The sequence below is a fragment of the Triturus cristatus genome, chromosome 8, assembly GCF_964204655.1.
Source record: "Triturus cristatus chromosome 8, aTriCri1.1, whole genome shotgun sequence".
Lineage (NCBI taxonomy): Eukaryota > Metazoa > Chordata > Amphibia > Caudata > Salamandridae > Triturus > Triturus cristatus.
Window position 1 is genome coordinate 16,265,061 of NC_140591.1, and position 27,935 is coordinate 16,292,995.

Sequence of the window (27,935 nt, forward strand, 5' to 3'; positions counted from 1 at the left end):
TATGGTACTTGTCCTTCTTCTAAAACCTGCTTGGCATGGAGAGAGTCCATCATTTGCAGTCATCCAATCATTCAGCCTATCTAGAATCTGTTTGGCATGGACCTTTTGCAATATATCTATCAGGCTGATAGGACTATAATTAGCGGGATCGTCCCTACTGCCCTTTTTTTATATATAGGGACGATCTCCGCTCCCTTCCAAGATTCGGGGATGGGCTGCCCTCTAGCAATTGCATTGCATAGCAAATTAATGTATGGAGCCCACACCTCAGGCGCATGTTTAAAAAGATCACCCGGTATCTTGTCAGGGCCAGGTGCTTTTGATGGCTTGATAGCAACTAAAGCCAAGCTGGTATCTTCTATGCTAAAATGTAATGGAGCAATCTCATTTGATAACATGAGATCTTCAATACTGCAATGGTGGTGGTCATTGGGGCCAAAGGAGCATATAGATGGGCAAAGTGTCTATGCCAGGTGCCAGGATCCAAATTGTAATCTTGGGCCGAGTTACTTAATTTACTTCTATTTGCAATAATCCGCCAAAATAAAAATTGATCACCTGATTTTGATGCTGTTATCAATTCTTCCCAGCTTGCATCTTCCCAGTTTCTACGAGCTGCATTCAGAACTTTATTATATATTTTTCTTACTTCCCTGATAATGATTATATCCTTGGCATGCAAAGCCTTAATTAGTCGTTGTTTCGTCGCTGCGCATTCTTTATTAAACCAGGGGTTAGACGACCTTATCTTATTGTTATGTTTAGACTTTGCGGTCGCCGATTTAGTTAAATGTGGTTTTATGTTTTCTACCAGTTTTTGGTGGATAATTGTTATAGGTATAGTCTCAGGGCACTCATTTAAATAAAACGATACCAGGTCACTAAAGATGTTATAAATACAGGTAAGTGGTTCTATCTTCCCCAATATGGAAGGCCATTTTTTTGCCCTCTTGTTGTTACTCACTGTGAGCTGTTTAACCTCTGTCCCTGATCCAGGATGAATCAATGGATGAAACTGAATGTATTCCTCTGTGAGATCTAAGCACAGAGGGAAATGGTGTCTGTCTCTTCTGTTATCAACTTTAAAATCTTTGACATAGGCCCAGTGAGCAGCACTTAACATGATATATTCGATCCGGGATGAGGAGAGGCCTGTCGAAAAGGTGTTAGAGCATCCAAGATCAGAAGGGGTTCTACCATTGCATGACCTTAATCCTTTCTCTACAGTAAAATTGAGTAATTGCAATGCAGAGACAGAGCAACCCAGAGTTTTTTCCGTCCTTAAAGACGGGATACCCAAAGCTGAATCTTCTTCCTCGAAGATTGCGTTTAAACCCGACAAGGGTTCATAGCAACAGTTAAAATCACCACCGATTATGATAGGCCCATTAAAGGATATAGAATCTAGGGCTTCTTCTAAATACTGTAATATTAGGGATTCTTTTGAACTTTCTCTTGGTCTTATATATATATATTAAATAAGTATAACCGTAATTTATTTGTAAATTTAAAACTTAAACCCAGGATATCATCTGTGTTAATAGGTAAGAGTGTATATATGTATATGTGTGTGTATATATATATATATATATATATATATATATATATATATATATATATATATATATATATTGCATTGTGATGGCATAAGTTATAGTTAGCTCAGGTAACTATAACTGCTGAATTTCACCAGTTTTGTACGAGTGAAATGTTAGTCTATTTATAATGTCCCTTCATCCTTGGTTTTATTCAGTGAAATATTATATATGTATGTATGCGCGTGTGTGTGTGTGTGTGTGTGTGTGTATATATATATATATATTTAGAAATTCACTGAAAAAAACATAGTTTTTACAGACATTATAGTTAGGAATTAGCATTTAAAAAACCTTAGAAATTCACTGAAAAAAAATAGGTTTCAGGGACGTTATAGTTAGTTGGACATTTGACTCATAAAACCAGAGAAATTCGCCCGTTATAGTTAGTTGAGCTAACTAACTATAACTCGCGCTCCCGCAATGCACTGGTGATTATGTCATATTCATCACTCATGACATGGTCAGTGGCATCACTGATGACATCACTGATGACATCTTAAAATACATCACTGATGACATCATCCAGTGAATGTGTGTTTCTGTAAAGTTTAAATATTTTTCATATATATCTATGCCAAGGTGTATTGAAGAAAGAGTGAATTTACAAGTCCCTGAATGGATTATTTAGTAGGTGCGTGACTGACTGTATAAGTGAGGGACTGAACATGTGTTACTGAATGTATGGGTTAGTGACTAAACTGTGAAAGTCTGTATTAGTGTCTCAGTTGGTGTATAAGCGGCTGCATGGGTCGGTGAGTAGCTACATGAGTGTCTATATGGGTTATTGATTTGTTGTCTGAGTATCTGTATGAGTACCTGAGTGTCTGTGTGGGTGGGTGGGGGGTGTGTGTGACTATGTGCATACATGTCTGAGTGGGTGATTCACTGGTTGTATGGATTCAAAAGTACATCTGGGATGGGCTGTATGGGTGAGTTAGTGTGTGTATGGGTGTGTTGGTGAGTGAATGAATGTCTCACTGAGTAACTACATATGTTTTAAGGCAGTATATGTGAGTGTTGGAGTATATAAATGACTATACGTGAGAGTAAGTTATTTGAAGGAGTGGGTGTATAAAAATGTCTGCTTATATCAGTGATTGTAGAAGACAGTAACTATGTGTTAATATCTGCCTAAATAAGTGAGGTGGTGTGTGTATAAATAACGCAGTTGGTGTGTATAACTGTATACATGAGTAAATGGGTATGTGATTGATTGTTTGCATGACTGACTAGGTGTGTGAGTAACTATGGATGAGTGGCGGACTGTGACTGTATGTATAGGTGTATGAGTGCCTATTATAGTACTGTATTGATGAGTAACTGCATGTATAAGTGAGTGGACGTGAGTGTAGACCTAGGAAATAGTGGGTGGTATGTAGTATCTGCCATTGTTGTGTGTATGCTTTCAAAAATAGTAGTCTGTATTTTAGAGTGCGTGTATCAAAGTTATATTAGGCCATCAGTATGTGCATCAGATTATCAGGTGGATGATGTAATCAGTGATGTCATTTGAGATGTCATCAGTGATGTTATCAGTGATGTCACTGACCATGTCATGAGTGATGTAATATGTGACGTCCTCACCAGTGCATTGCGGGCGCGCGAGTTATAGTTAGCTCATCTAACTATAACGGGCGAATTTCTCTGGTTTTATATGAGTCAAATGTCCAACTAACTATAACGTCCCTAAAACCTATGGTTTTTTCAGTGATTTTCTAAGGTTTTTTAAATGCTAATTCCTAACTAATACGTGTGTAAAACCTATGGTTTTTTCAGTGAATTTCTAAGGTTTTTTAAATGCTATTTCCTAACTAATACGTCTGTAAAACCTATGGTTTTTTCAGTGAATTTCATATTTTACTCAGTGTTGTCAAGTCTTGCACGGGGCACCACTCTGGTGTGTGCTATGGCTACGAGTTCCTTCCTTACAACGTAGGATGCCAGACTTGACCTTCTAAGAGTTGTGAGTGTGTGTTCTTGTCGATTGAAAGCATACTTTACATGTGAATGTTTTCTCTCTCTTGTAGAGTAATCGAGAGGATCCAAGTGCGGAAAGCAGCAGTGCGGAGGAAGAGTTCTATGACGCTGAGGAAGAGGAGGAACAGCTGATAAAATGACATCAGTAGTGCCAAAGCGTGCCTTGTGCGAGCATCCCTCGGGCCCTGCGTCTGTCGACCAAACGGGGACTCGTTGCGTGGCATTGACAGGCTTCCAGAGACTGCTCTGCTGCTTTGTTGGCCTGAGGTTGGAGGAACTCCTCACAACCTCTTTATTTAAAAGTAACGTCCATGACGAGCATTGAAAAAAGACTCCTATGCAACAGAATGTCTATTTTTATAAATCCAACCGTTGTCAATTATTGGCAGAGACCTTATGATCTAAAAAGGTCTCTGACGATGGTGAGAGTTAGAGAGCAATAGACGTCTTACAGTTAATGTGGTGCCTTCAGCTGTGGGGGTGTTCGCTACGCTTGTGATGTGTTCACCATTATGTCACATTTCTCGGTTCGCTAACTTGCTATTTTCCAGAGATTCACATGTTTATTCCCCAGCATCCCTAGAGGCGCAAGCCAGGAAATAACTTGACCAATGATTGTGAGTTGATGGGGGATTCAAGGTTGAGGAACCACAGGTCCATGTCGAGGGCTTTGTCTTGGTTCTTCTTGAGACCGTGGTTGCTCCTCAGTGTGGCGGGTGCTGATGGGTTCCGAGGCTGTCCTCATGTAGGGAGAAACCGCGAGTTAGAGGGCAAACAGAGGGTCACCAGGATACAATGGATTCTCACCGTGCTTAAACAGCATGCGCTCATCAGTTGCAGAGGTGTCTTGCGGCACTAGGCTGACCTGTGCTGAGAGTGGAGCTGCTTATGGTTGGCCTTGATCTGACTGTGACTAGAAGTACTGGGGAACGCCGCTTGTGGGATGAAGGGGCCTTTATGTACAGTGGCATTACAAGTAGCGAGTACTGACCGAGACATCCCTTCTCATTTACTACACATTCCTTCGTAGAAGAGCTTTTACCATACCAGCACCAACGCAGTTCTCACTAGTTAACGACCTAGGTAAGGTGACGCTGCTTCTCCCATACCAGCACCTAGGCAGTACCCGCTGGTTTATGACCTAGGTAAGGTGACGCCGCTTCTCCCATACCAGCACCTAGGCAGTTCTCACTAGTTAACGACCTAGGTAAGGTGACGCCGCTTCTCCCATACCAGCACCTAGGCAGTTCTCACTAGTTAACGACCTAGGTAAGGTGACGCCGCTTCTCCCATACCAGCACCAACGCAGATCTCACTAGTTAACGACCTAGGTAAGGTGATGCTTCTTCTCCCATACCAGCACCTACGTAGTTCCTACTTGTTTATGACCTAGGTAAGGTGACGCTTCTTCTCCCATAACAGGACTTAGGCAGCACCCATTGGTGTATAACCTGCGTAAGGTGACGCTTCTTCTCCCATAATATCCCTGTCTTTTAAGTCCTCTATTACTAGAGGTTGTAATTGGTGACTTCAGAAGTAGTACTAGATGAATGGACCAGCAGGTAATCGGACATGCAAGCACAAGCAGACACGTTCTGCCCGAACGTTCCCTCACATGTTGAGAGAGCAGTGCCTCCTACGGCTACAGATGGATAGTAGTCTACCCCCCACTGATCTGGGTTATTGAGGACGGGTACATCCACGTTCAGTGCCCATTGTTCACACAAATGTTTATTTGCATAGAATGGCATAAAATGGGCATTTGCTATTCCCAGATGGTACATCCTGTGCATGTACTCACTTCCTTTGTGAACATCTTTTCCTCCATTCCATCACCTACACATCCCTTTAGGGTTTTTCTGCACTGTCTCTGTCCCCGTACGTAACCCCGTAAGTCAGTTGCCTTTACCTTACACAGGCCCCTTGTTTACTGCTTCTAGGTGATTCTGCCCAGGCTCATTCCCCTAGGTTTGCATTCATTGCCGTATCCCCCTAGGCCCTTCTCTCTTGTATTGTTCCCCAGGTACCTGATCTGCTGAGACTGTCTCCCCTATAATTCTCTTATGGCCACCTCCTAATGCACTCGTTTCTTTCCCTTACTCCTTGCCGTATACCCCGCTACATGATCTACTGAGTCTGTCTCCCTCCTCCATCGCCCTCTCACCCTGGTACATAATCTATTTGTTGTTTCCCTTATTCACTGCTGAACAATCAGTACATAATGTCCAAGGTGATGAGGGTAGGGCCTCGCCTCATGTACGTATGAGGGATGGAGTACAATTTGCCATTCATCCATGGCAGTGTAGCTGCTAGAACTGTAGCTCGAGCTCGTAGTAATATGAGATTTCCACCTCTGCGGCATTGCTGGTGGTAAAACTCTATTTTGTGCCATTGCTTATGATGGTGCTTCAGCCACTGCAGCAGCGCAGGCGGTGAGCGAAAGATCTCCCACGTTTGTCATTATGAAGGAGAATAGCTCCTGCAGCGGTGCAGGAGGCAGAGTTAGAGAGGTGATCGTAGAATTCAAGGTCATGTCGGTGTGTCGTAGGGTACCTCCAGCTGCTGCACAGTACAGAGGGCCGGTCGTAAAATTCTAGCTCACGTCAGTGTGTCGCAGGATACCTCCAGCTGCTGCAGCAGTGCAGAGGGCTGATCATAGAATTCTGGCTAATGTCAGTGTGTCGCAGGATACCGCCAGATGCTGCAGCAGTGCAGAGGGCTGATCATAGAATTCTGGCTAATGTCAGTGTGTCGCAGGATACCGCCAGATGCTGCAGCAATGCAGAGGGCTGACCATAGAATTCTAGCTATGTCAGTGTGTCGCAGGGTACCTCCAGCTGCTGCACAGTACATAGGACTGATCATAGAATTCTGGCTAATGTCAGTGTGTCGCAGGATACCGCCAGATGCTGCAGCAGTGCAGAGGGCTGATCATAGAATTCTGGCTAATGTCAGTGTGTCGCAGGGTACCTCCAGCTGCTGCACAGTACAGAGGGCCGGTCGTAAAATTCTAGCTCACGTCAGTGTGTCGCAGGGTACCTCCAGCTCCTGCACAGTACAGAGGACTGATCATAGAATTCTAGCTCATGTCAGTGTGATGTAGAGTACCTCCAGCTCCTGCGGCAGTACAGAGGGCTTATCATGGAATTCTAGCTCATGTCAGTGTGTCGCAGGGTACCCACAGCTGCAGCAACAGTGCAGGAGTCAGATGGTAGAATTCTAGCTGATATCAGTGTGTCGCAAGCTACCTCCAGCTACTGCAGTGCTGGAGTCCGCTGGTAGAATAGTTTCCCAGGTAGTATATTGTAGACTATCACCAGCTCCAGCTGTAGTGCAGGAGTCCGATGGTTGAATTCTAGCTGATACCAGTGCCGCAACCTTCCTCCAGGTGCAGCGGTAGTGCAGGAGTCTGATGGTAGAATTCTAGCTGATACCAGTGTGCCGCAAGCTTCTTCCCTCGCTTGCATTGCAGGAGTCCGCTGGTGAAATACGTGCCCTGTTATATTGCAGACTATCACCAGCCCCTGCTGTAGTGCAGGAGTCTGATGGTAGAATTCTAGCTGATACCAGTGTCGCAAGCTACCTCCAGCTGCGGCAGTAGTTCAGGAGTCTGATGGTAGAATTCTAGCTGATATCAGTGTGTCCGAAGGTACCTCCATCTCCTGCAGTGCAGGATTCCGATAGTGGAATTCTTGCCCTGTTAGCATATTGTAGACTTGCACCAGCTCCTGCTGCAATGCAGTAGTCCGATGGTAGAATTCTAGCTCATTGAGTCTGCTGCAGAGTACCTCTAGTTGCTGTGGCAGTGCAGGAGGCCGAGGTACCCACACCAGATCAGAAGGAAGCAGTAGCATCTCTTGTGTGGTTTCAGGATATCTTCCAGCTTCAGCAGCAGTTTAATGTAAAACCTCAGGTTCCTTAACCGAATGAGAGGGCAGTTTCCCTTTGTGGGGTCATTATATGGGCTGCAACGCCCGTTTCTGTCCTTCACCGGGGCATTACATGAAGAAACGATGGCAGTACATAGAAGTTGCCTTCTCATATTTTATTGGACTGTCTAAAGCTACCTCATGCATTATTTCTACTAAATATGTGCCTTGAGATTAATATTTATTTTGGATCAACACTAAAAGGAATGGGGGCCAAGTTTGTTACACCATGAAACAAAGTGAAGGTTGTTTTGTTCTTTGTTTTTTTACATGTTTACTGAAGCTCCAGCCATCGCTGCCTTGACGGCAGGGGTATGGCTATTTTAAAATTGTATTTTATTTTAGGATTATTTTAACAAAATTTTACTAGCTGTTGCTTTTTTCATTAGCACTAGGGTGGACAGCCTTTTACCCATGGACAGAATTTCACCCCCAACCCGACTCACCAGAGTTGAATGGCTCAGTTGACTGTCGAGGTCATATAGCTGTTCACCTCTATGGTGGCATCGAAATATAAGTCCCTATCCCCCTTCCCTGCATTGGCAGCATTTGGGCAGCCCGTAATGTTCTGATTGTACAGTTCAAAGTTGAGAGTGGCATGGAGGAGAAACACTCTGGTTCTGGCCGCGCTGTTACCCTGCAGTCTGCTCTGCCCTATAAATCTGAGTGTGTTGAGTTGGAAGATGGAGTGCTTAGAGCTCTGTGCATGTAGGCCCTTCAGTCTTCTCTTTAAGGGCACAGCCAAACAGACCCTCCAGATGCACAGAACATCGGCTCATCTAAAAGAACAAATGAGATAACATTACATGTGTTTTTAAAAAATATATTGTTTACAAAAGTCCTCTTAAAGAGGAGATTTACATTGCTAAGTTCCCACGTACAATAATAAAGGAGATATACTGCTTTGAAAAGAAGTGATGTATTTTTGTTTACTGCATTGTTAAGTATTATCTGCTGAGTACATTTCCACCAGACCTGTTTTATGGGGCCATAGACGTCTGATGAGCTAAACCCAGGCATGGTCTTTGCCCAATAGTGGGATCTGGTGCAAACAGTAACACTGTGTACTGGTGAGTATGAACTCTGCACTCACAGCAGCAGGCTGTGACTCCGGCCAGCACAGGCTGTAATGCTCTGGAGGCGAGAATAGACTTGTACATTCACAGCAGCAGGCTGTCTCTCCGGCACGGCACTGACCCTAATGATCTGGAGGTGAGCATGGGCATGTACATTCATAGCAGCAGGCTGTCACTCCGGCACGGCACAGAGTAATGCTTTGGAGGCAACGATGGACATGTACATTCACAGTTGCAGGCTGTCACTCAGGCACATACAGTAATGCTTTGGAGGCGACGATGGATGTTGGACTTGGCCCTTTTTGCAGGGTCATCCCTGAACTTTTTGCCTTCCTCCTAGTCTTTTTTTCTGACCTGGTGTTGGTGGTTTTAGAACTCTGGGCACTTTAGCACTGCTGTCTGTGGTAATCATGGTAAGGTTGGTCTTCACCTGTTTGGCGTATTTAATTTATCAGTCTCTTGTAAAGTGGTATTTCAGATACCCAGGGCTGGTAAATTAAATGCTACTGGTGGGCTTGCAGCGCTGATTGCGCCACCCACCAAAGTAGCCTTTCAAACCTGTCTCAGACCTCTGCCATTGCAGGGCCTGTGCGCGCAGTGTTACTGCCGCTGTGACGTGGCACATAAAGTGGCTGCCATGTCTGTGACTCCCCTTTTACTACATATCAGTCACCCCTAAGGTAGGCCCTAGCTAGCCCTATGGGCAGGGTGCAATGTAGGTAAAAGGTAGGAAATATGCCTCAACTGTGTGGCATTTCCTGGTAGTTACAAACAGCCATTTTGGTTTCTCACTACTGTGAGGCTGCCCTCTCATAGGAATGCATTGGGGATTCCCTGATAAGTGGTTCAGTGGTAATTCCTGATATGAGAGGAGTAGCGTGCTCAAGTTTTGTATGTTGGGAATAGTGGTAATAAATGGTGCGTAGGTGTGCGCAGAGTTTTTATCACTATTTTAGAAATGCTACTTTTAGAAGTTGGCATTTCTGTGTGCTATGTATCTTTGTGCCCGCCTGATGTGTATTGCATGTCTGGCTCTGGAGTGACGGGGGCTGGGGAGGTGCAGTGGCTCCAGAGGGGCTGAGTGAGTCAGCGCTAGGCTGAATAGGCAGATCTGCATTTGGAGTGGTGGGAAGAGTAGTCCCTGTCCCTGAATAGGTCAGTGCCTGTCTTGTACAATGCTGGCTCCGCCCCCCTGTGGTGTGTCTGGTGTGTCTGGGGCCATGACCTACTCTGTCAATGGGGACTGTTGCGTACTGTAAACAAATGGATGAGAGCCCCCCAGAACTGGTGGGAACTGGATGCCCAAGCCCTGTGCCACGGCAAAACACATAACTAATATAAATATTGGGGCTGTGACCCCATGTAAAGTGGTACCTGCTTGGAGCTGTGAAAGGAGGACTGCTGGGCACCAGGAGGAACCACCACGGAGGTGTTCCCCTCTGCGAGAGGGCCCTGTGAGCTGGCCTGCCTGGGCCCAGCTCTGCCCCTCTGGACTTTGGGGCTCAGTGCATGGTGAGCACTGGGTCATGAACCCCTTGTCCCTCCCCACACCAAACTGCGTGTACCGCACAGCAGAGGGGCTCTGCGGACGTGGACGTGCTGTCTTAAACCAGTCTACAAGGAAGTACCAGGCGGGAGCCCACCCCGCATTGTTGTGACAGCGAGAGCGCGTTGTGAGCGCTTCACCTTTTGCATGTGGAGCATGAGAGGAGGCCTCCTGCTTCAAATTGCACCGTGAGTGCTTCATGTCCTAAGTGCCCTGGTGCTTTCATGCTAAACTGCCTCTGTGGCCCGTAGGGACCGTCGCGCCATGTTGAGGAAGGAGTCGGCGGAGATTTCGCTCTGTAATCCCCAGCGTGTCGGAAGCCAGTTGAAGCTGAGCCTGGTTGTGAGCGGGGCCGCGCCATGCACAGTAGACCAATCAGGGCGGACGTAGCTGCCGGAAGTCAGGCAAGCTTGTGCCTGGAGGATTGCGGGGCTCCCGTGTGCCGGAAAGATTCCCGCGTGTGGCGCAACGAGAGAGACTGGGTCGGGGGAGAATTCGCTCTGGGCTAGATGACCTCTGCGTTGCCAAGGAGGAGAGAGGAAGTACTGCGGGTGCCAAATCTATCCTCGAGGGGAAGCCCCGGTGAGTGGGGGTTCCCAAGGCACCCTGTTGGTGCCTGTTGAAATTTACACAGCGGCACCGCCGGATTGCGGGCAGCTGCAACGTGGGGGACATTTGGTGTCAATGAGGAGACACGGGTGAGTTGCACCCTCGCCCCCAATTGTGTACCGGCCCATTGGGGCCAGTACTCTGCTGCAGTGACAGCCTGGTGGCAACCAAAAGCCACGTGCCTATAGAGCCCTGAATTTGTGGGACATAGTGCATACGGGACAGCCCAGACGTGCCCCAGAGGAAGGCCAGTTGGCCTGGGATCACTTTGCGCCCTGGAGGGGTGTAAGGACCTCAGGCGATGTGGGCACCTTTTTAGCGATACTATGGTGTACTGCTAAATGTTATTTATGCATAATGTGTTTATGCCTAAATGTAAATGAATACTGTGTTTATGCCTAATGTGAATGCCTAATGTGGTTTATGCATAAATGCTAATACCAGTAGTTACTGGTTGTTTTATTTTCACTGCTTGTGATTCTAATGGTTATGACAGTGGCACGATTGGCCCGGTCATGTATACATTCCCCTGTAAAGTTGTATCTAGTGCCAGGTGGCACAGTGTACATATGTGATTACATACTGTGTTTATGAGTAATACAAAGGCTATTTTTGATATAACCTTGTGTGGAGTTTCTTTTGTGGTGTGCCTAGTGTGTCGCTGCTGTTTGTGTATGTTGCACAAACGCTTTACACATTGCCTCTGGGATAAGCCTGACTGCTCGTGCCAAGCTACCAAGGGTGTGAGCACGGGTTATCTTCAGATGGTAACTCCCTTGCCCCGACTACAGTGGTGGTTCCTGCCTGCCTTAGGCACATGCCCTAGCCAACCAGAAATACAATTTCTAACATTGGTTGTCAGCGTTGAGGATAGGACTTGCGTTTGCGCAGTACCACAGTGACAACTGGTTGCACTACAAACTCTGCATTTAGATAATCACGTTTTGGGATTTTTTCTCCTGATCATTTTTTTTCTCCTCAAAGTGTCATTTTTGGATTGTGTTTTTCTGCTCTTCTAAAATTTTGATGACACCCCTAAAGTGTCAGTCCTGTCTCACCTCGGTGATCAGCAGTTTTTGTGACAGAAAGTACATTTAATGTAAAGAAGTTGCATAGATATACTGTGAAGGACCTAAAGAGGTTCTGTCAGGATCTTGGGTGTCAAGTGAAGAGGTCTGTCCAGAAGGCGGAACTGCAGGAGGACATGTTGGCCTGTTGGATATCCAAAAGCCGGGTGAGGGAGGAGTCTGGGAAGGAGGACCCCGAGATCAGTGAGTTCTCTGAGAGAGAGGGTCCCCGACCAGCACCCCTAGAGGGCAGTGGCCCTGTAGAGTTTGAGCAGGAGGGAGAAAGGGCAGGGACGCCAGTAAATAGCGAGGACCCCATAGAGAGGAAGTCCCTTGCTGGGTCCAGTGCCCCATCCCTTTCCCTGTCCCCAGAGGAGTGGGCGCATAGGAGGGAAGAAATTGAGCATCAGCTGGCGATGGAAAGGCTCAAGTTGGAGCTAGCACAGCTCGGTGTGGAGGAGAAAAAGCTAGAGACTGAGAGGGTCTTAGCGCAGGAGAGGATGGTAGAGGCAGAGAGGGACTTTGCCAGTGAAAAGCTAGCTCTTGAGTATATGTCCCCTGAGTGTAGTTTAGTGGTCTAGGATTCACCAGTTGGGTGGGGTCCAGTGGCGGCAGCAATATGGAATCCAGTGTGGAAGCATCCACTCCCAGGTCACATAGAATGGTACCTAGTTCCCAGGAAGAGGGTGTCACACCTGAGGGGTACAGTTTGAGGTTCAGGGGCAGTAGGAAGCAGTCTCACTAGTCTTAGGGGGAGTTTGTGGATATGTGTTGTGATGCACTGGAAGGATGGGTCATGGGTAGCACGGCAAACAATTTTGCAGGGCTGTTCAATCTGATTGTCAGAGAGCACATGTTCAGTTTCTGTTTTCCGGGTTTATGCCAACACCTCTTGGAGTATGAGTTCTCTGATCCCAGGGAGCTTGCACGGGAGGTAGACCTCTGAGTGCCAGAGTGTCTGAGAAGGCATTGGGGAGTGACCCTAAGAAGGGAGGCTCAGGTATTTCTCAGCCCAGAGTGGTGGGAAAGGTTTGTAGTAGCCCAGATAGGCACCGGTGTACTGGGTACATGGTAAGATTGGTCTACACCTGTTTGGCGTATATAATTTACCTGTCAGTCCCTTGTAAAGTGCTATCTCAGATACCCAGGGCCAGTAAGTTAAATACTACTGGTGGGATTGCAGCGCTGATTGCGCCACCCACCAAAGTAGCCTTTCAAACCTGTCTCAGACCTCTGCCATTGCAGGGCCTGCACGCACAGTTTCCGGTCACTGTGACGTGGCACATTAAGTGGGTGCCAAGTCTGTGACTCCCCTTTTACTACCTATCAGTCACCCCTAAGGAAGGCCCTATGGGCAGGGTGCAATGTAGGTAAAATGTAGGACATGTGCCTTAACTGTGTGGCATGTCCTGGTAGTGACAAACAGCCATTTTGGTTTCTCACTACTGTAATGTTGCCCTCGCATAGGAATGCATTGGGGATTCCCTGATAAGTGGTTCAGTGGTAATTCCTGAGTAGCGTGATCAAGTTTTGTATGTTTGGAATAGTGGTAATAAATGTGTTGTAACGGTGTGCACAGATTTATTATCACTATTTTAGAAATTCCACTTTTAGTAGTTGCCATTTCTGTGTGCTATGTGTCTTTGTGCCTACCTGATGTGTATTGCATGTCTGGCTCTAAAGTGACAGGGGCTGGGGAGGTGCAGTGGCTCCAGAGGGGCTGGGTGAGTCAGCGCTAGGCTGAATAGGCAGATCTGCATTTGGAGTGGTGGGAGGAGTAGTCCCTTTCCCTGAATAGGTCAGTGCCTGCCTTGTACAATGCTGGCTCCGCCCCCTGTGGTGTGTCTGGGGCCATGACCTACTCTGTCAATGGGTACTGTTGCGCACTGTAAACAAATGGTTGAGTGCCCCCCAGAACTGGTTGAAACTGGGTCACTAAGAGGAGGGCGGGGCTCCCGTGTGCCAGAAGAGCACCGCGTGAGGCGCAACGAGAGAGACGGGGTCGGTGGAGACTTCGCTCCGGGCAGGACGACCTCCATATTGCCAAGGAGGAGAGAGGAAGTACTGCGGGTGCCGAATCTACCCTCGAGGGGGAGCCCCGGTCAGTGGGGGTTACCGAGACACTCTGTTGTTGCCTGTTGCAATTTACACAGCTGCACCGCCGGATTGCGGGCAGCTGCAACGTGGGGGGCATTTGGTGTCGATGAGGAGACATGGGTGAGTTACACTCTGGCCCCCATTTGTGTACCGGCCCATTGGGGCCAGTACTCTGCTGCAGTGGCAGCCTGGTTGCAAACAAAAGCCACGTACGCATGGAGCCCTGACTTTGTGGGACATAGTGCATATGGGACAGCCCAGACGGGCCCCCGAGGAAGGCCAGTTGGCCTGGGATCACTTTGCGCCTTGGGGGGGCGTAAGACCCCCAGGCGATGTGAACACCTTACTAGTGATACTATGGTGCACTGCTAAATGTGATTTATGCATAATGTGTTTATGCCTAATGTGAATGCCTAATGTGGTTTATGCATAAATGCTAATACCAGTAGTTATTTTCACTGCTTGTGATTCTAATGGTTATGACAGTGGCCCGATTGGCCCGGTCATGTATATAATCCCCTGTAAAGTTATACATAGTGTCAGTTGGCACAGTGTATAATGTGTGATTACTATTCTAATGTGTTTATGGGTAATACAAAGGCTATTTTTTATATAACCTTGTGTGTAGTTTCTTTAGTGGTGTGCCTAGTGTGCCGCTGCTGTGTGTTGAGCAAACGCTTTACGCATTACCTCTGGGATAAGCCTGACTGCTCATGCCAAGCTACCAAGGGGACGAGCAGGGGTTATCTTCAGCGTGTAACTCCTGTGCCCTGACTAGAGTGGTGGTTCCTGCCTGGCTTAGGCTCATGCCCTAGCCAACCAGAAATACAATTTCTAACAATAGACATGTACATTCACAGCAGCAAGCTGTCACTCCGGCCAGCACAGACAGTAATAATCTTGAGGCAAGGAAGGTTTTGTACATTCACAGCAGCATGCTCTCACTCTGGCATAGACAGTAAATTCTCTGGAGGCGCGGATGGACTTGTACATTCACAGCAGCAGGTTGTCACTTCGGCCCAGCACAGACAGTAATTATCTGGAGGCAAGGAAGGACATGTACATTTGCAGCAGCAGGCTGTCACTCTGGCCTGGCACAGACAGTACTCCTCTGGAGGTGAGATGGGGCTTGTACATTCACAGCAGCAGGGTATCTGATAGAGACATCCAGCCGCAGATTCCCCAGGCGTGAGACTGGATCCGGATTTTGTTTTGCAGCAGCACCTCTGCGCGCCGGGGAGTGGCGCCACACAACCCTGACGTTGTCGTCATACGTGACGTCAGCGAAGTCATATAAGTCCTTCCCGGCGTCGCTGACGTCAGTTTCCTTCTTTTCTGCGTGCAACGCGGATCCGGAGTGAGCTCCTCTGGCCTGTTTTGGTCTGGGCTTCAACTCTTGTACATCTTGTTTGCGACAGATGTCCGCGACAGACCTGCATCTTATTTGTATGTGGTGTCTGGGCGAGCACCATGACTCCACGGACTGTGAAGCCTGCCAATGTCTGAAACCGAAGTCTCGGTGGAGCGCCGTATGAAGCTTCTTTCGGCGCGGCTGTCCCGGTCAGAGTCGTCTCTCCCCCCGGCCTCGTCGTCGACTGCAAGTCCCTCTACTGTTTGGTTCAGCTGTTGATCGCCCTCTGGGGCCTAGGGCCGTCGTTCTCCACTTGGTAAGTCGAGGCGCTTGTCGCCTAGGTCATCGACCTCACCTTCTTCTGTTGGCAGGGGCTCTGGTTCCCGGAACTTTCCGGAAGAGCGCTCCCGATGGTCGCCCCCCCCCTCTATCCGTCCTTTCCGGGTGTGGGGGCGTCTCGGGCCCAACTGGAGGCCTATGCTACGGCCTTGCAGGCCTCCCTTGGGTCCTCTCCCGTTCCTGGGGTGTCCTCAGAACCTCCGCCTCTTGAGGGGCTCCGACGGATACATTTACATTTACATTTACATTGGGCCTTTGCCTCCCAGGAACGTCGGAGATGTGGTGGTGTTAGGGCACGGCCCAGATGGGTCACCCTCTATGCTCCACGTGGGTTCGTTAGTGTGCGGCCCTCCTGGGTCACCCTCTTCATCCCACGGCACCTCTGCCCTGCTGCATAGCCCCACGGGGCTCCCTGTGGTGCCGCAGGTGGTTGCCAGTGCTCATAGCCCTAACTTGAGCACACCCTAGCCTTGCCTGTCCGGAGCTGGGGTCGGCGCCGTCACGGCACCGGAGGCTCGCCTCCTCGGCTGCGACAGCCCGTGCTCATAGCCCTGACTTGAGCACACACCAGCCTCCCGGGAAGGCGGCTGCCTGTCCGGAGCTGTGGTCGGCACCGTCCTGGTACCGGAGGCTCGTCTCCCCCTCCGCTCCTTACTCGGGAATCACAACACGCTCTGGATGAGGCGGAGCCGGCGCCGGAGCGGCGCTGGAGGATTGCCTTGCTGGCCCCGGTGACCTCTTCTTCAGAAGGGGAGCTTGTTATAGTCTTGGCGCCGGACGACGCCGACTCGATGCCGGTGGCTGCCGAGATGGAGTCAGACGAGGCCCAATCGGCGCCGACGCATGTCGTTTAGACGCCGTGTTGACGCCGAGTTCTGGATTCTTCTATGGAGGCCTGTGGAGGGGGTTCGGCTCCGCCCTCCCGCCCGGTGTCGCCAAAGCTAGTGTTACCAGTGCCCCCCGTAGAATTTGTGGAGGGCCCTCAGGAGCTCTCAAATCTGGCAGGCTGATCGCCTCCCCAGGGGCCCCGTCAGGGTCCTCATTCTTCCATGGAGCTTCCTTCCATGGGGCACTGGGCGCACCCTCAGTGTCTGGGGAGGGTCAGCCTACAACCCTCCCCCACTGATGAGCTGTTTTCACCTCCATCTTGAATATGCAACCCCCCCTTTACCCCTTTGTCGGCGGATCCCATGTTGGAGGTCCTCCACCATGGGTCCGGCAGTGTAGAGCCGCTTTTGCCTTTTGAGGCATCCCTCTATGATGCCCTCTTGGGTACCTGGGTCCGCCCTTCTTCACGTGATCCCGTGGCGCATTCAGTTTTGCACCGCCACCGCCCGGCTCCACATGACCGGGTCTGTCTTTTTGTGCACCCTGATGCGCAGGGGTTCGTGTTACGGACTGCTTTTTCTTCTCTGCCCCCTTTCACGCTTCCTCCCTCTCGGGAGTCCAGGTGGCTTGAATCCTGGGGAAGGAATGTATTTGCATCCGCTAGTGCAGCCCTTCGGTCTTTAAATACTGTATGTGTTTTGGCTCAGGCTACTTCTGTAGAAGTAGACCTCAGCGAGGCCTACCAGTGCTAGGGGTTCGCCCTTCTTTGCGCACTAGTCCTCAGACCAATAAGTAGAGATTGGCACAGAAGCTGGAATATCAAGAAAACAGTTTATTAAACCTCATGAGGTGAAACTGCATCCATACAAAACCCTCAGGCAGTGTATGAGGTGGTACAAGGAGTAGAAGAACTGTGGGACTTTTATACCCACACAGGAGGTCAAAAGGAGGCGGTACAAGTACACACAAGAATAGCTATTCACTTACATGGACAAACAGAAAATGCTCAGTCAACAAAGTAGGAGGAGAAATGAGTTGCTGACATCAGTTGAAACAGCCTGACATTTACAAACTAAGACAGGTGCATTCTAGAAGCTGGGCCTTTCTGAGCATGTGCAGTGCTCTGGCTCAATACTGAAGGAGTTAATTATAGTTCCTTACTCAAGTGAAATACAAGAACAGTCAACAGTGTAGAGGGAGAAAGCTCATGGCGAGGCACATGGTCAACTAAAATGGCTGCCACAAACAAGATGAATTCAGCTCATGCTAACAGCGATCTCTGCTAAATTCACACAGACGATCCTTTTAGCATTAGCTGAAGACATCTATAATTTAGAAGAGTCCAAATATACATCACATACGTCTATGTGCATCATTTCAATAACTTCTTTGTCTAATACATATTGGGCATTTATCTTCTTGACATTGCGTCTAGCAGGTGTACAAGCAGTGATACAGAGGGAGCAACACATCGGTCCACATTGTATACATAGGCAGCATGTCATTAAAATTGCAAACAATATACATAATATCGTTAACAGTTTCCAGCCTCATGTAGTAAACAGTGTCCATAGCCAACCGGCTAAAGTCCATGTTCCGATATCAGGGTGAATCTCAGCAGTGTTGTTGTTGTAGTTACTTTATTCGATATAAAAAAAAATATCATAAAAGTATAATACAATTCATATAAAACAGTTTAAAACCCACTACAACAATGACTTCAATCTTTATACAGTTAAAAAGAGTAAAAGAGCAATATACATGTACATACAGCATTTTCACACTCCCCCGTTAGATGATATAATAAACAGTGATATTCGTACAGGGTCAGGGATGGGTGGTTAGCTTATGATTGGTACGCCTTAAGGAGCTTGCGTCTTATCCTCCAGACCCAGCCCAGATATTTGGCAGTCCCGCAGATAACACTAGGGACTGATGTTTCGTGGGTCAAGATGCGCAACGCCACCCTGGAAGACCTAGTGCCCAGATTATTACAGACCGGTTTCAGCCATCTTAATCTTGGTTGCCTGTACGCCAGGCAGGCAAACATAAAATGGCCGATTGACTCTATGGGCGAGGCACAGCCTGGGCAGCCTTTTGGGCTCACGATCGCCTTACTCCAGCTAGATTGGAACTCGTGAAGTGGAAGGGTACCATATCTCATTTTTAGATATAGTGACCTATCCCCAGGAGATTCAATCAGGTTCTTAAAGGATTCCATACTGGGAGCAGGTTTCACATCCAAAAAATTCACAGTTGGAACACCCCTCTGATTTCTTAAAGTGTCAATCGTGACCCATTCCCAATAAAAAAAAATTATCGTTGATTTGGGAGGAGGGAGCTGGCTCTCCCAAGCCTCTTCCAGGCCTATCTTCTGCAACTGTTTTTTCAGATTCGATACCCCGGGAATCTTGTGATCTGCTCCAAGTTTTAATAGCTTGTCCAGAGCAGAAGCGTAATGATGAAGTTCGGGAGACCTTCTAAGCCTTGTCCAATATAATATAGGGCACAGCCTAGCCACATTGCTGATGTTGTGTCTACCGAGATCACTGCGAAGTGGGACTAGCGAGGTAGACAGAGGAAGCGAGACTAAGTCTCTAAAGAACTTATTCTCTGATTTAAGCAGCTCTGATAGATTTTCGAATCCCCACAGTTCCGCCCCATAGAGGGCCGCTGACATGGCCTTCCCCTCGTAGACCTTGACTGCCGCAGCTATTGGCCTACTATATGAGAGCCTCTGATGTTTCGCTATTGCCCCTGAGGCTCTTTTGTGGACAAGGAGCATTTTCGACAAATGGGGGGCCCATTTGAGCTTATTGTTGACCCTCACTCCTAGATAATCAAAAGCCTCCACTAGCTCCAGTGTGGTGTCATTTAGCTTGATGTTATTCCTAAAGTTTTTTGAGGGTGATAGTGTCATCAGCTTGGTTTTTGTTGTATTTATTTTCAAGCCCCTGATGTCGCAAAACTGGGAGAAACGGGACAACAATCTTTGTAAGCCCATAGGGCTTTTTGATATCAACAGAGTGTTGTCAGCGAAAAGCAGGGTAGGTGTTTTTTTCCCGCACAGGGTTGGGGCGTCGCCATGTCATCTCTCAAATGGTCTCCCACCCCATTTATAAAAAGAGAGAACAGGGTCGGGGCTAAAACACAACCCTGGCGCTCCCCTTTCTCGACTGCTATCCTCTCTGTGAGCTGACCCTGGTGACCCCACCTGACTTTGGCAAAATTGCCTTCGTGAAGGCGTTTAAGGAGGTCCAGGATTAGGGGAGGGATGCCCAGATCGCACAGCACCTGCCACAGCTGAGATCGTGGGACCAGGTCGAAGGCTGTTTTTAAATCAATAAATGCCAAATACAAGCTGCCTTTTTCAATAATAACAGATTTCCAATGTATAGTACAGAATCTGAAAACCTGGTCAACAGTACCAACTCCTTCCCTAAATCCTGCTTGAAAGTGACTCAAAATGCCCTCCTCATCTATCCAGGCCTTGATCCTAGTCAGGAGGACTCTGCCAACCACTTTTTGTATTACATCGATTAAACTAATCGGTCTGTAGTTGGCAGGGTCCTCCCTGTTCCCTTTCTTGTAAATAGCCACCACCTCCGCCCCCTTCCATGAATCTGGGACTGGGTATCCTGAAGCTAGGTTATTTAAAGTCCGAAGAATGAATTCTGCCCAAGGGTCTTTTTCGTGGAGCAAAAGGTCGCCAGGGAGACCGTCGGGTCCAGCTGCCTTTCCCGGGGTGATCATATTAATTGCAGAAAGGACCTCTGTTAGCCCAAACTGGGCCTCTATCTCTAAGGGTACCGAATACTCTATTACCGGGGTCTGTTCCTCTGGAGCCACTCTTTCCCTAGATGAGTAGAGATCAGAGAAATGTAGATGCCATTGACTCCCCGTAATGTGATTCGGGATTGGATTGGCCCCTCCCCTAGCGCTGATGTTGATAAGACTGCAAAAGGAGGTTGAGTCTTTCAAAAGGGCTGCGGCCTTTAAATCCTGCCTGTGGGTTCCATCCCACAGTCGCTTCGCCTTCCTTATGGCTTTGTAGTAAGTTTTCCGGGCATTGACAATGGATGGCTGTTCCTTAGATTTTATGGCTCGAGATAGAATCTGTCTCTTTTCCCTGCAGTCCTGTGAAAACCAAGGGTTTTCTGATTGGGGGGGGGGGGGGAGGCGCTTTTGGTCCCCCTTTTCCTGCAACTCAAAAAAGTTCCCCAACCATGCAACAGTCTGTTGATAAACTTCTAAGAAGTCTTTGGGAGAGAGAGCCTGTGAGGGACAGCCCATGGGCGTGTCCAAAGCTACAATGCCTTCTTCTACTAGCCTTTTAATTTTGCACAGGTCCATCTCTTGCTTTAGTATCCTTGGCCACTTGAGGCGCCTATTACAGTTAATCGGGGCAACCTCTCTTGCCCCAGGCCTCTGTTTATTTGAGGGCTCAATGGAAGTGGTGACCAACTCGCGCTTGAATTGCATGGACAGCGGACTGTGGTCGCTCTCGCACCGGTAGACAACTTCCATGTCGATAAGGTCCGGCCAGAGCTCGGTACCCAACAGGATATAATCAATGCGCGAGGGGGCACCAGTTCTTGTAAATGTAGGGGCTCCCAGGCCATCTGAGCGAGTTCGTCCATTTGTGGCCCTTAGGTTAAACTCCAGAGTTAAAGCGTTGAGTTGCACAGCTCTCTTGGACCATTTCTTTATTGGCGGGAGAGTGAGTTGGGGTATACCCTGCTTAGAATCAACGTCTCCGATGCCCAGGATGTCATCGCTGCTCAGGAGCTCAAAGGTACAATTGAGATCCCCGGCAACGATGACATCCGCCTTGGTGGTAATTGCTGTGAGTTCAGATTTGAGAGCTAATACAGTGGGACTTACATGTGCACCGGGGGTCCCTCTAGCATAGATGGTAATATTTCGTGGGGGGGTTGATGATCAACCCCATAGATAGATATGTGCAAGAGGTCATAAGATGTAATTGCATGACTCTTGACTGCCCAGTTTAAGCTGATATTGACCCAGATTAAAAGGCCCCCCGAGGGTCATCCACGTGGGGACCTAATTGCGGGGACAGAGAGGGTAATGAACCCTGATCTATGCAGGGGGACCAGGCTCCAAGTTTTCTGAAAGAGTATGACATCGAACTTATCGATGAAGTCACTCCAGACAGGATCTATAAGATTCCTCCTTAGCCCCGCAATGTTCCACGATAGAAACTTAATGACTCCCGAGGGAATGGGCATTGAGGAAATCCCCACATCCACCACCATGCTATCTTGACACCCCTCTCAGCAGTGGTTCTATGCAATTTAGAGATCGCATCAAAAACTGAAGGGGCATAATCAGGGATGAAGACACAACAACTACTCCCGATGATGTGACATGCACAACCTCGATCAGCTAGAACGACATCCAGGACCATATGATTTTGGAGCGCCACAATCCTCGCAATCTGTAGTTCTTCAGTGATGTTCCCAAATGCCATAGCTGTCTGATTAGTTACAGCCTCTATGACACGTTTCAAACGTCTAATCTTTCGGCTATTCAAAGCAGCCCCAACAAAGAAAAACAGCCCCAAATTGAAATCAACATATTGCTGCAGCGTTGTATCAGTCTGATCCACTTCATCATGATTTATTGTCCTCTTAAATCTATTTTTGGAAATGTCAATAAACAGTTTGAAATCTCTATGATATGATGCAGGTGCGAAGAACACAGGTGGTAATAGAAAGGACACAAAACATGTTCTTGACCAGCCAACAGGTAAATTATAGCATCCCTTATTCCCGCAAATAAAATATGTATTGTGCGATGACGTAAAACTGCTGTTATTTACTCCAGAAATATTTAAAACCAAAGTACAATCACTTTTCCCTACAGGAATTCAGCCAACACTGTTGACACACAAATCTGCACGGGCTATAGTCACAGCTATAACAAATGGTCCATTGCCTTTAGCAGTTTGAATGTTCGGAAAAACATAGTGTGTAGAAGAGTTTCCTTTACGATACTCGTCCATCTCCCATATAGTTCCTTTAGCCTGTGGATCACCTTCATCATCAGGATAGCACACCTTATTCAGCTGATAGTTCAATCTTCCCACACCATAATCAGTGAAATTAGCAACATGGGTGGCCCAGAGCAGTGCAAACCAGGCCCTACAAGAACCATTGTGTGAGAATGGCAAAGGAATAAAAGGTGTTCCTTCTTTTTTCTGATTAGCTGGCATCATTCCACACACCCAACAGTTGGTAATGTTCGTAGCATTATGTGTGTGGTGTAACATCTGGATAAACGAGTTGTTCATATAGGACTGTCGATGCTTCTGCTCATGATAAGGGAGAGTAAAGTAGTGGTGCTCAATAGGTGCTGGAGTAGTGGCAGTCAAAACTCGTCGACCAGGAGCCACTTCCTCTACAACCCAAGCAATTACTGCCATAATGATCACACTGACAGTAAACCCAACAATGCACATAATCTTCTTATCGCAGATTCTCGCAGCAGTCGATGTCTCTTTTTCATAGGCATGTTTATCTTGACGTTGAAATAACAAAGCAGATGGAACTCTAAAGTCCTGGGCAGCCGTTAGATTCTTCTCTGAGTTTGAGACGGGTGTCTCTAATAGACCCCCCCACCCCCCTTTGCAGCTCAGTTTTTCACTAACCCAGGACGGTTGCTCAACCAGTCTCTTTCAGCAATGCAGTTTCTCTCCGGGGCCGTAGCTGATATTGAGATGTACCAGGGATCGTGTGGTCCTGGAAGACTTCCTCAGGTGATATGGCATGGCCTCTCTCTGTGTCTAGGATGTCTCGATGATCGGCAAGTGCAGCAGGTTCCACCAGGGCAGATGGACCCTTTTACAGTGCGTGGAGTGACCCCAGTTCTTCCGATTGGTCACTCAGACTGAAGTTCTTGTTGCCAAGAGCACCTGCTCAGGACCGCGCCATCTGGGCTCCAAGCTATTTGACCTCTGGAAGACTTTGACCATTACATCAACGCGAGAGCCCACCCCGACCGCCGAAATATCAGTAAGAGGCACTGTGAGGTTGCGCGCATGAAAAAGAAATAAAGCCTCAACCAGCGAAGAGAAAGGCAGACAAGCGTCAGCACCCGAGAGAAATTAAAGCAGAAGACACGCGTTTAGTTTAAACAAACTATCGCGAGACTACGGTGGCCATTTTAGAGTCAGGCGGAACGGGCCAATCAGAAAGCAGAGACAAGCGGTGGCCATTTTAAAAGGTCAGGCAAAGTGAGAGGGACAAAGAAACCTCGCGAGACTACAGTGGCCATCTTAGAGTCAGCGGATCCGGCAAATCAGAAAGCAGAAACGAGCAGCGGCCATTTTAAAGTCAGGCGGCCACAAAAAGAGATAGAAAGAAGAGAAAAACAGAGTGAAAAAGGCACAAGAAGGAGAAAAGAAAAGGAGGAACAAAGGAATAAAGAGGAAAGAAGGAAGGAAAGCACAAGAAATAAAGAGAAAAGGGAGAAACAAAGGAATAAAGAAAAACAAAGGGAGAAATAAAGGAAACAAAGAGGAAGAAGAGTAGGAGAGCACCAAGGAAAGAAAATGAGCGACAATGATGAGAAGCAGAGCACGCAAGCAGTCTTCCACAGGCCTTTACCATTCAGCCTATCAGAGCTGCCAGTAGGCATCAGGTGCGAAAGATGGATCAGGAAATTTGAGCACTACTTAAGCGCCACGGATGTCCCGGATAGCAAGCAACTGCACCTACTTCTAAACCTCGCAGGGGATTAAATAGAAGATCTGCTGTTAACATTCCCCGCGGATCAAACAGCAGATTACAAGGGAGTGATACAGTGTCTCACACAGAAATTTGACCCCCAACGAAACGTTGACTTTGTGAGGTACACCTTCAACACTGCATGCCAGCAAGGAGAAGAGAGCCTGGACGACTTCGCAACGAGACTGAGAAAACTGGTCACATACTGCAAATTTGACAAATTTGACAATGAGCAAGCAATAAGATTGCGCGTCATCAAAGGTTGCTAAACAGTGGAGTTCCGAGCATGAATTCTGAAGGAACCGACGACGCTGGAAAAGATATTGAGGATGGCACGTACGGAAGCACGGGCCACAGCGCACGCCAAGCAGATGGAGAAGGGAAAAGAGAGGAGGGTGGCGCTAGCACATCGTGTCACTGGAAACTTCAAAAAGAAAGAGTTCCATGCGCCGGTCCTACCGAAGAAGGGCGAACAAACATGCTACAGATGTGGCCTCGAATTCCCACACGTCAGTGCCTGCCCAGCAATAGGCCAGAAGTGCCAGAAGTGCAAATCGCAGCTCCTCTGACGAGGCAGAAGAAACAGCAATACCTGTGAGGGAGGAGAGGCTATATCTAATGTCAGACGCGTCCAGAGAAGCCAAAGGAACAGAACACGTCCATCTCGTGGAGAAGCAACAAATAAAGAAAACCACCACCGTGGACATCGGTTTAGGGAGCCACCAAGCGAAGTTCGTGCTTGACAGTGGAGCGACATGCAACATCATGTGCATGTCAGAATACAAGAAAATGAGATGTGTTCACCTGGGGCTCCAAAAGACCGGTAGAAAATATGGGAAAATTCACGGAGACTTTAACGTACAAAGGCAGGTCCTCCCAAAAAGAAATACATGTGCTTAAGGGTGACATTCCAGCACCAAGCCTGCTCAGCAATGTGACAGCACAGGTCGTGGGGCTAGTAGCAATGACATACCACATGTCGGAAACGGAGAACATCCTACAAGAATACCCAACTATACTGAAAGGCCTTGGTAAGCTGAAAGGAAAACAGATAACATTACATATAAATGAAGCAATCAAGCCGGTGGCCCAGCATCACAGACGAGTACCAATCCACCTACAACCACAAGTTGAAGAGGAAATAAATAGCTTACTGGCACAAGACATAATTGAACCTGCTGAAGTATCTCCAATTGTGGCAGTTCCAAAGAGGAACACCTCAAAGATCCGCATCTGCGTGGACATGAGGATCCCAAATACCGCAATAGCGAGGGAACGTCACCCAGGGCCACACCTTAACGACATGATCAGCTGTCTCACTGGGGCTTGCCGATTCTTGAAACTGGACTTGTGCAAAGGGTACCATCAATTAGAACTGGATCACCAGTCCAGGTACATCACGAAATTCTCCACACACCTGGGTCTGTTCAGATACAAGAGACTAAGCTTCGGAATATCATCGGCAGCAGAAATATTTGAGGAGACAATACGGCAAGGGATCAGGCCAGTACGGAACAGCCTAAACTACAGTGATGACATTTTGGTATTTGGAAAACCAGACACAGAACATGACACAGCTCAACGTCAAGTGTGCACACAACTGGAGCAAGCGGGCCTAACACTAAATGGAGAGAAATGCGAGCTGGGGAGAAGGGAACTAGTGTTTTTCTGACACATTTTCTCCAAACAAGGGATGAGGCCAGACCTCAGCAAAGTCGAAACACTGAAGAGCGCAAAAGAACCAACGGATGTTGCAGAAGTAAGATCGTCTATCGACTATCGACTATCAGCTACTGTGCGCGATACATACAAGACTTCGCTACAGTGAGCTCACCACTAAGAGAACTGACCAAGCAAGGACAAAAGTTAATCTGGTCTCAGGAATGCAACAAGGCATTTGAGGAAATAAGATGTAAGGGTTATTTGCTGTTCCGCAGGAGCGTCAGGAACCTGAAGCGTAGTCCTCAGCCCTCCCTAGCGGTCTCCCGACTCTATCAGGCTCTAGAGACTCAGGAGACTCGCCAGGGAAAACAGGGAAACAAAACAAGGAAAGGAGGGTTGCACTTCAAAGGGTCACCGACGTCTGGTTCTGGTGATAAGGAGATCTACGCTTGGCATACACCCTGTAAAACAAATACTGAGTCAACCACGTCACTTACAACTACCCCCTCTCTTATTTGTACAACTCCACTAACCTTACCTACCCATGTGTCGTGTTTTCTACTTGTGTGTCGGGAAGGCGTCAATACTTCATTGTAAGGCCTATACGAAGAAGAGTACACTGTTAGAACGAAGTGATAAACATTCCTCAATCTTCTTCCCTATCTCTGTAGTCTGCTTACCCCCTTGTGATGGTGTAGAGGAACTACCAACTCCCTGGCCTCTGTTTGTCTGATGCCCACTGTGGAAGGTAGTCTACAGAAATATATAACACAACATGTCAGAGTAACACTGAACACCTATGGAGCTCTTTATCAAAGAAAGATGTAGCGCAGTGCGCCTTACCGTGTTTCTGTTGAAACGATCAGCAACACACAGTGGTTCACGCAAACCCCAGGAAGTGACAGGAAACGGAGGGAGAAGGCGTGATCTGAAAACACCTCACTAGATGGGATACTATGAGGGTAGTGGTATTCTGTACCAGGTATGTGGCAGATGGAAGGAGCTATGCCACACTAAGAAGTGCGTCTCGTAGGTAAGGTATAACAAAGGAAAACTAAGGGGAAGTTGGAATCGGGAAATGCCTGCTAGGACGAGTGGAAATAGGTTCCCCTGGCTCAATGCAGAAGGTTCAGGGGATCGCTCGTAATATAAGCGCAACCAGTGCTTCACATTGCCACAGCACCGCTATTACTCCTTGAGAACACAAAGGGACGCTGAGGCAGATACGAAACCGGGTTACCAGAGTACCTCTCTTTGTCGTCCTGAGGGAAGAAGGGCACGGTCTGCCACGCTAACATTGGGCGGGAAGCAGGCTGGAACCAAAAAACGCCACGAAGATTGCTGGATGCGGCGAGGAGCAGCAAGCCGGCTTCGTTCGATAGAGCGAGGCCGGAAACAGGAAATACCTAGACCGGAAGTCAGGCAGCTAAGCTTTGGGACAAGAAAGTATCTCGAGACAAGAACGCTAAGCGCGTTTCCTTGTCATGAGATCTCTTAAATACTAGCGCGTCGGGAGTCGTGGACCGTGGGGCATGACATAAGAAAAGCAGTGGTGACTGTGGAACTCCTGGCCTACTTCGACCCCCGGCTCTGCACTGAACTGACTATCGATGCCAGCCCAGTAGGACTAGAAGCGATACTAGCACAGCACCTGCCAGGGAGAGATTCACAAAGGAAAATGGTAGCGTATGCAAGCAAAAGCTTAACAGACATTGAAAAGGCATACTCGCAACCAGAAAAGGAGAGCCTAGCAGTGGTATGGGCATGTGAACACTATCACATGTTTATTTACTGGAAGTCATTCACCATCATAACTGACCACCAGGCGCTGGTAACAATCTATGGCAGCCCATCAGCCAAAATGCCACCCAGGATTGAACGCTGGGGCATAAGGTTAATGGACTATGACTTCACAATTGTGCACAAGCCAGGGAAGGAACACAACCCGGCAGACTACATGTCGAGACACCCACTACCGCAAGCCAACGAGAAGACATCAATTGAAGAAGAATACCTCCATTTCGTACTAAAACAAAATACCCCAGCACCGATAACACTAGCAGAGCTAGCAAGAGACACCAAGGAAGATGCCACGCTACAAATGGCCT

General features: G+C 47.9%; 1 protein-coding gene across 2 annotated transcripts in view; it reads left to right on the plus strand.

The window, feature by feature from the left end:
* Positions 1-8,415, plus strand: part of SLC22A15 (solute carrier family 22 member 15) — a 161,437-nt gene extending 153,022 nt beyond the window's left edge. For both annotated transcript variants that reach the window (XM_085620743.1, XM_085620742.1), the window contains one exon: positions 3,626-8,415. In XM_085620743.1, the coding sequence (XP_085476869.1) occupies positions 3,626-3,715 (90 nt within the window). In that variant the 3' untranslated portion in view covers positions 3,716-8,415. The remainder of the gene's footprint in view (positions 1-3,625) is intronic.
* The last annotated feature ends 19,520 nt before the right edge of the window (positions 8,416-27,935 follow it).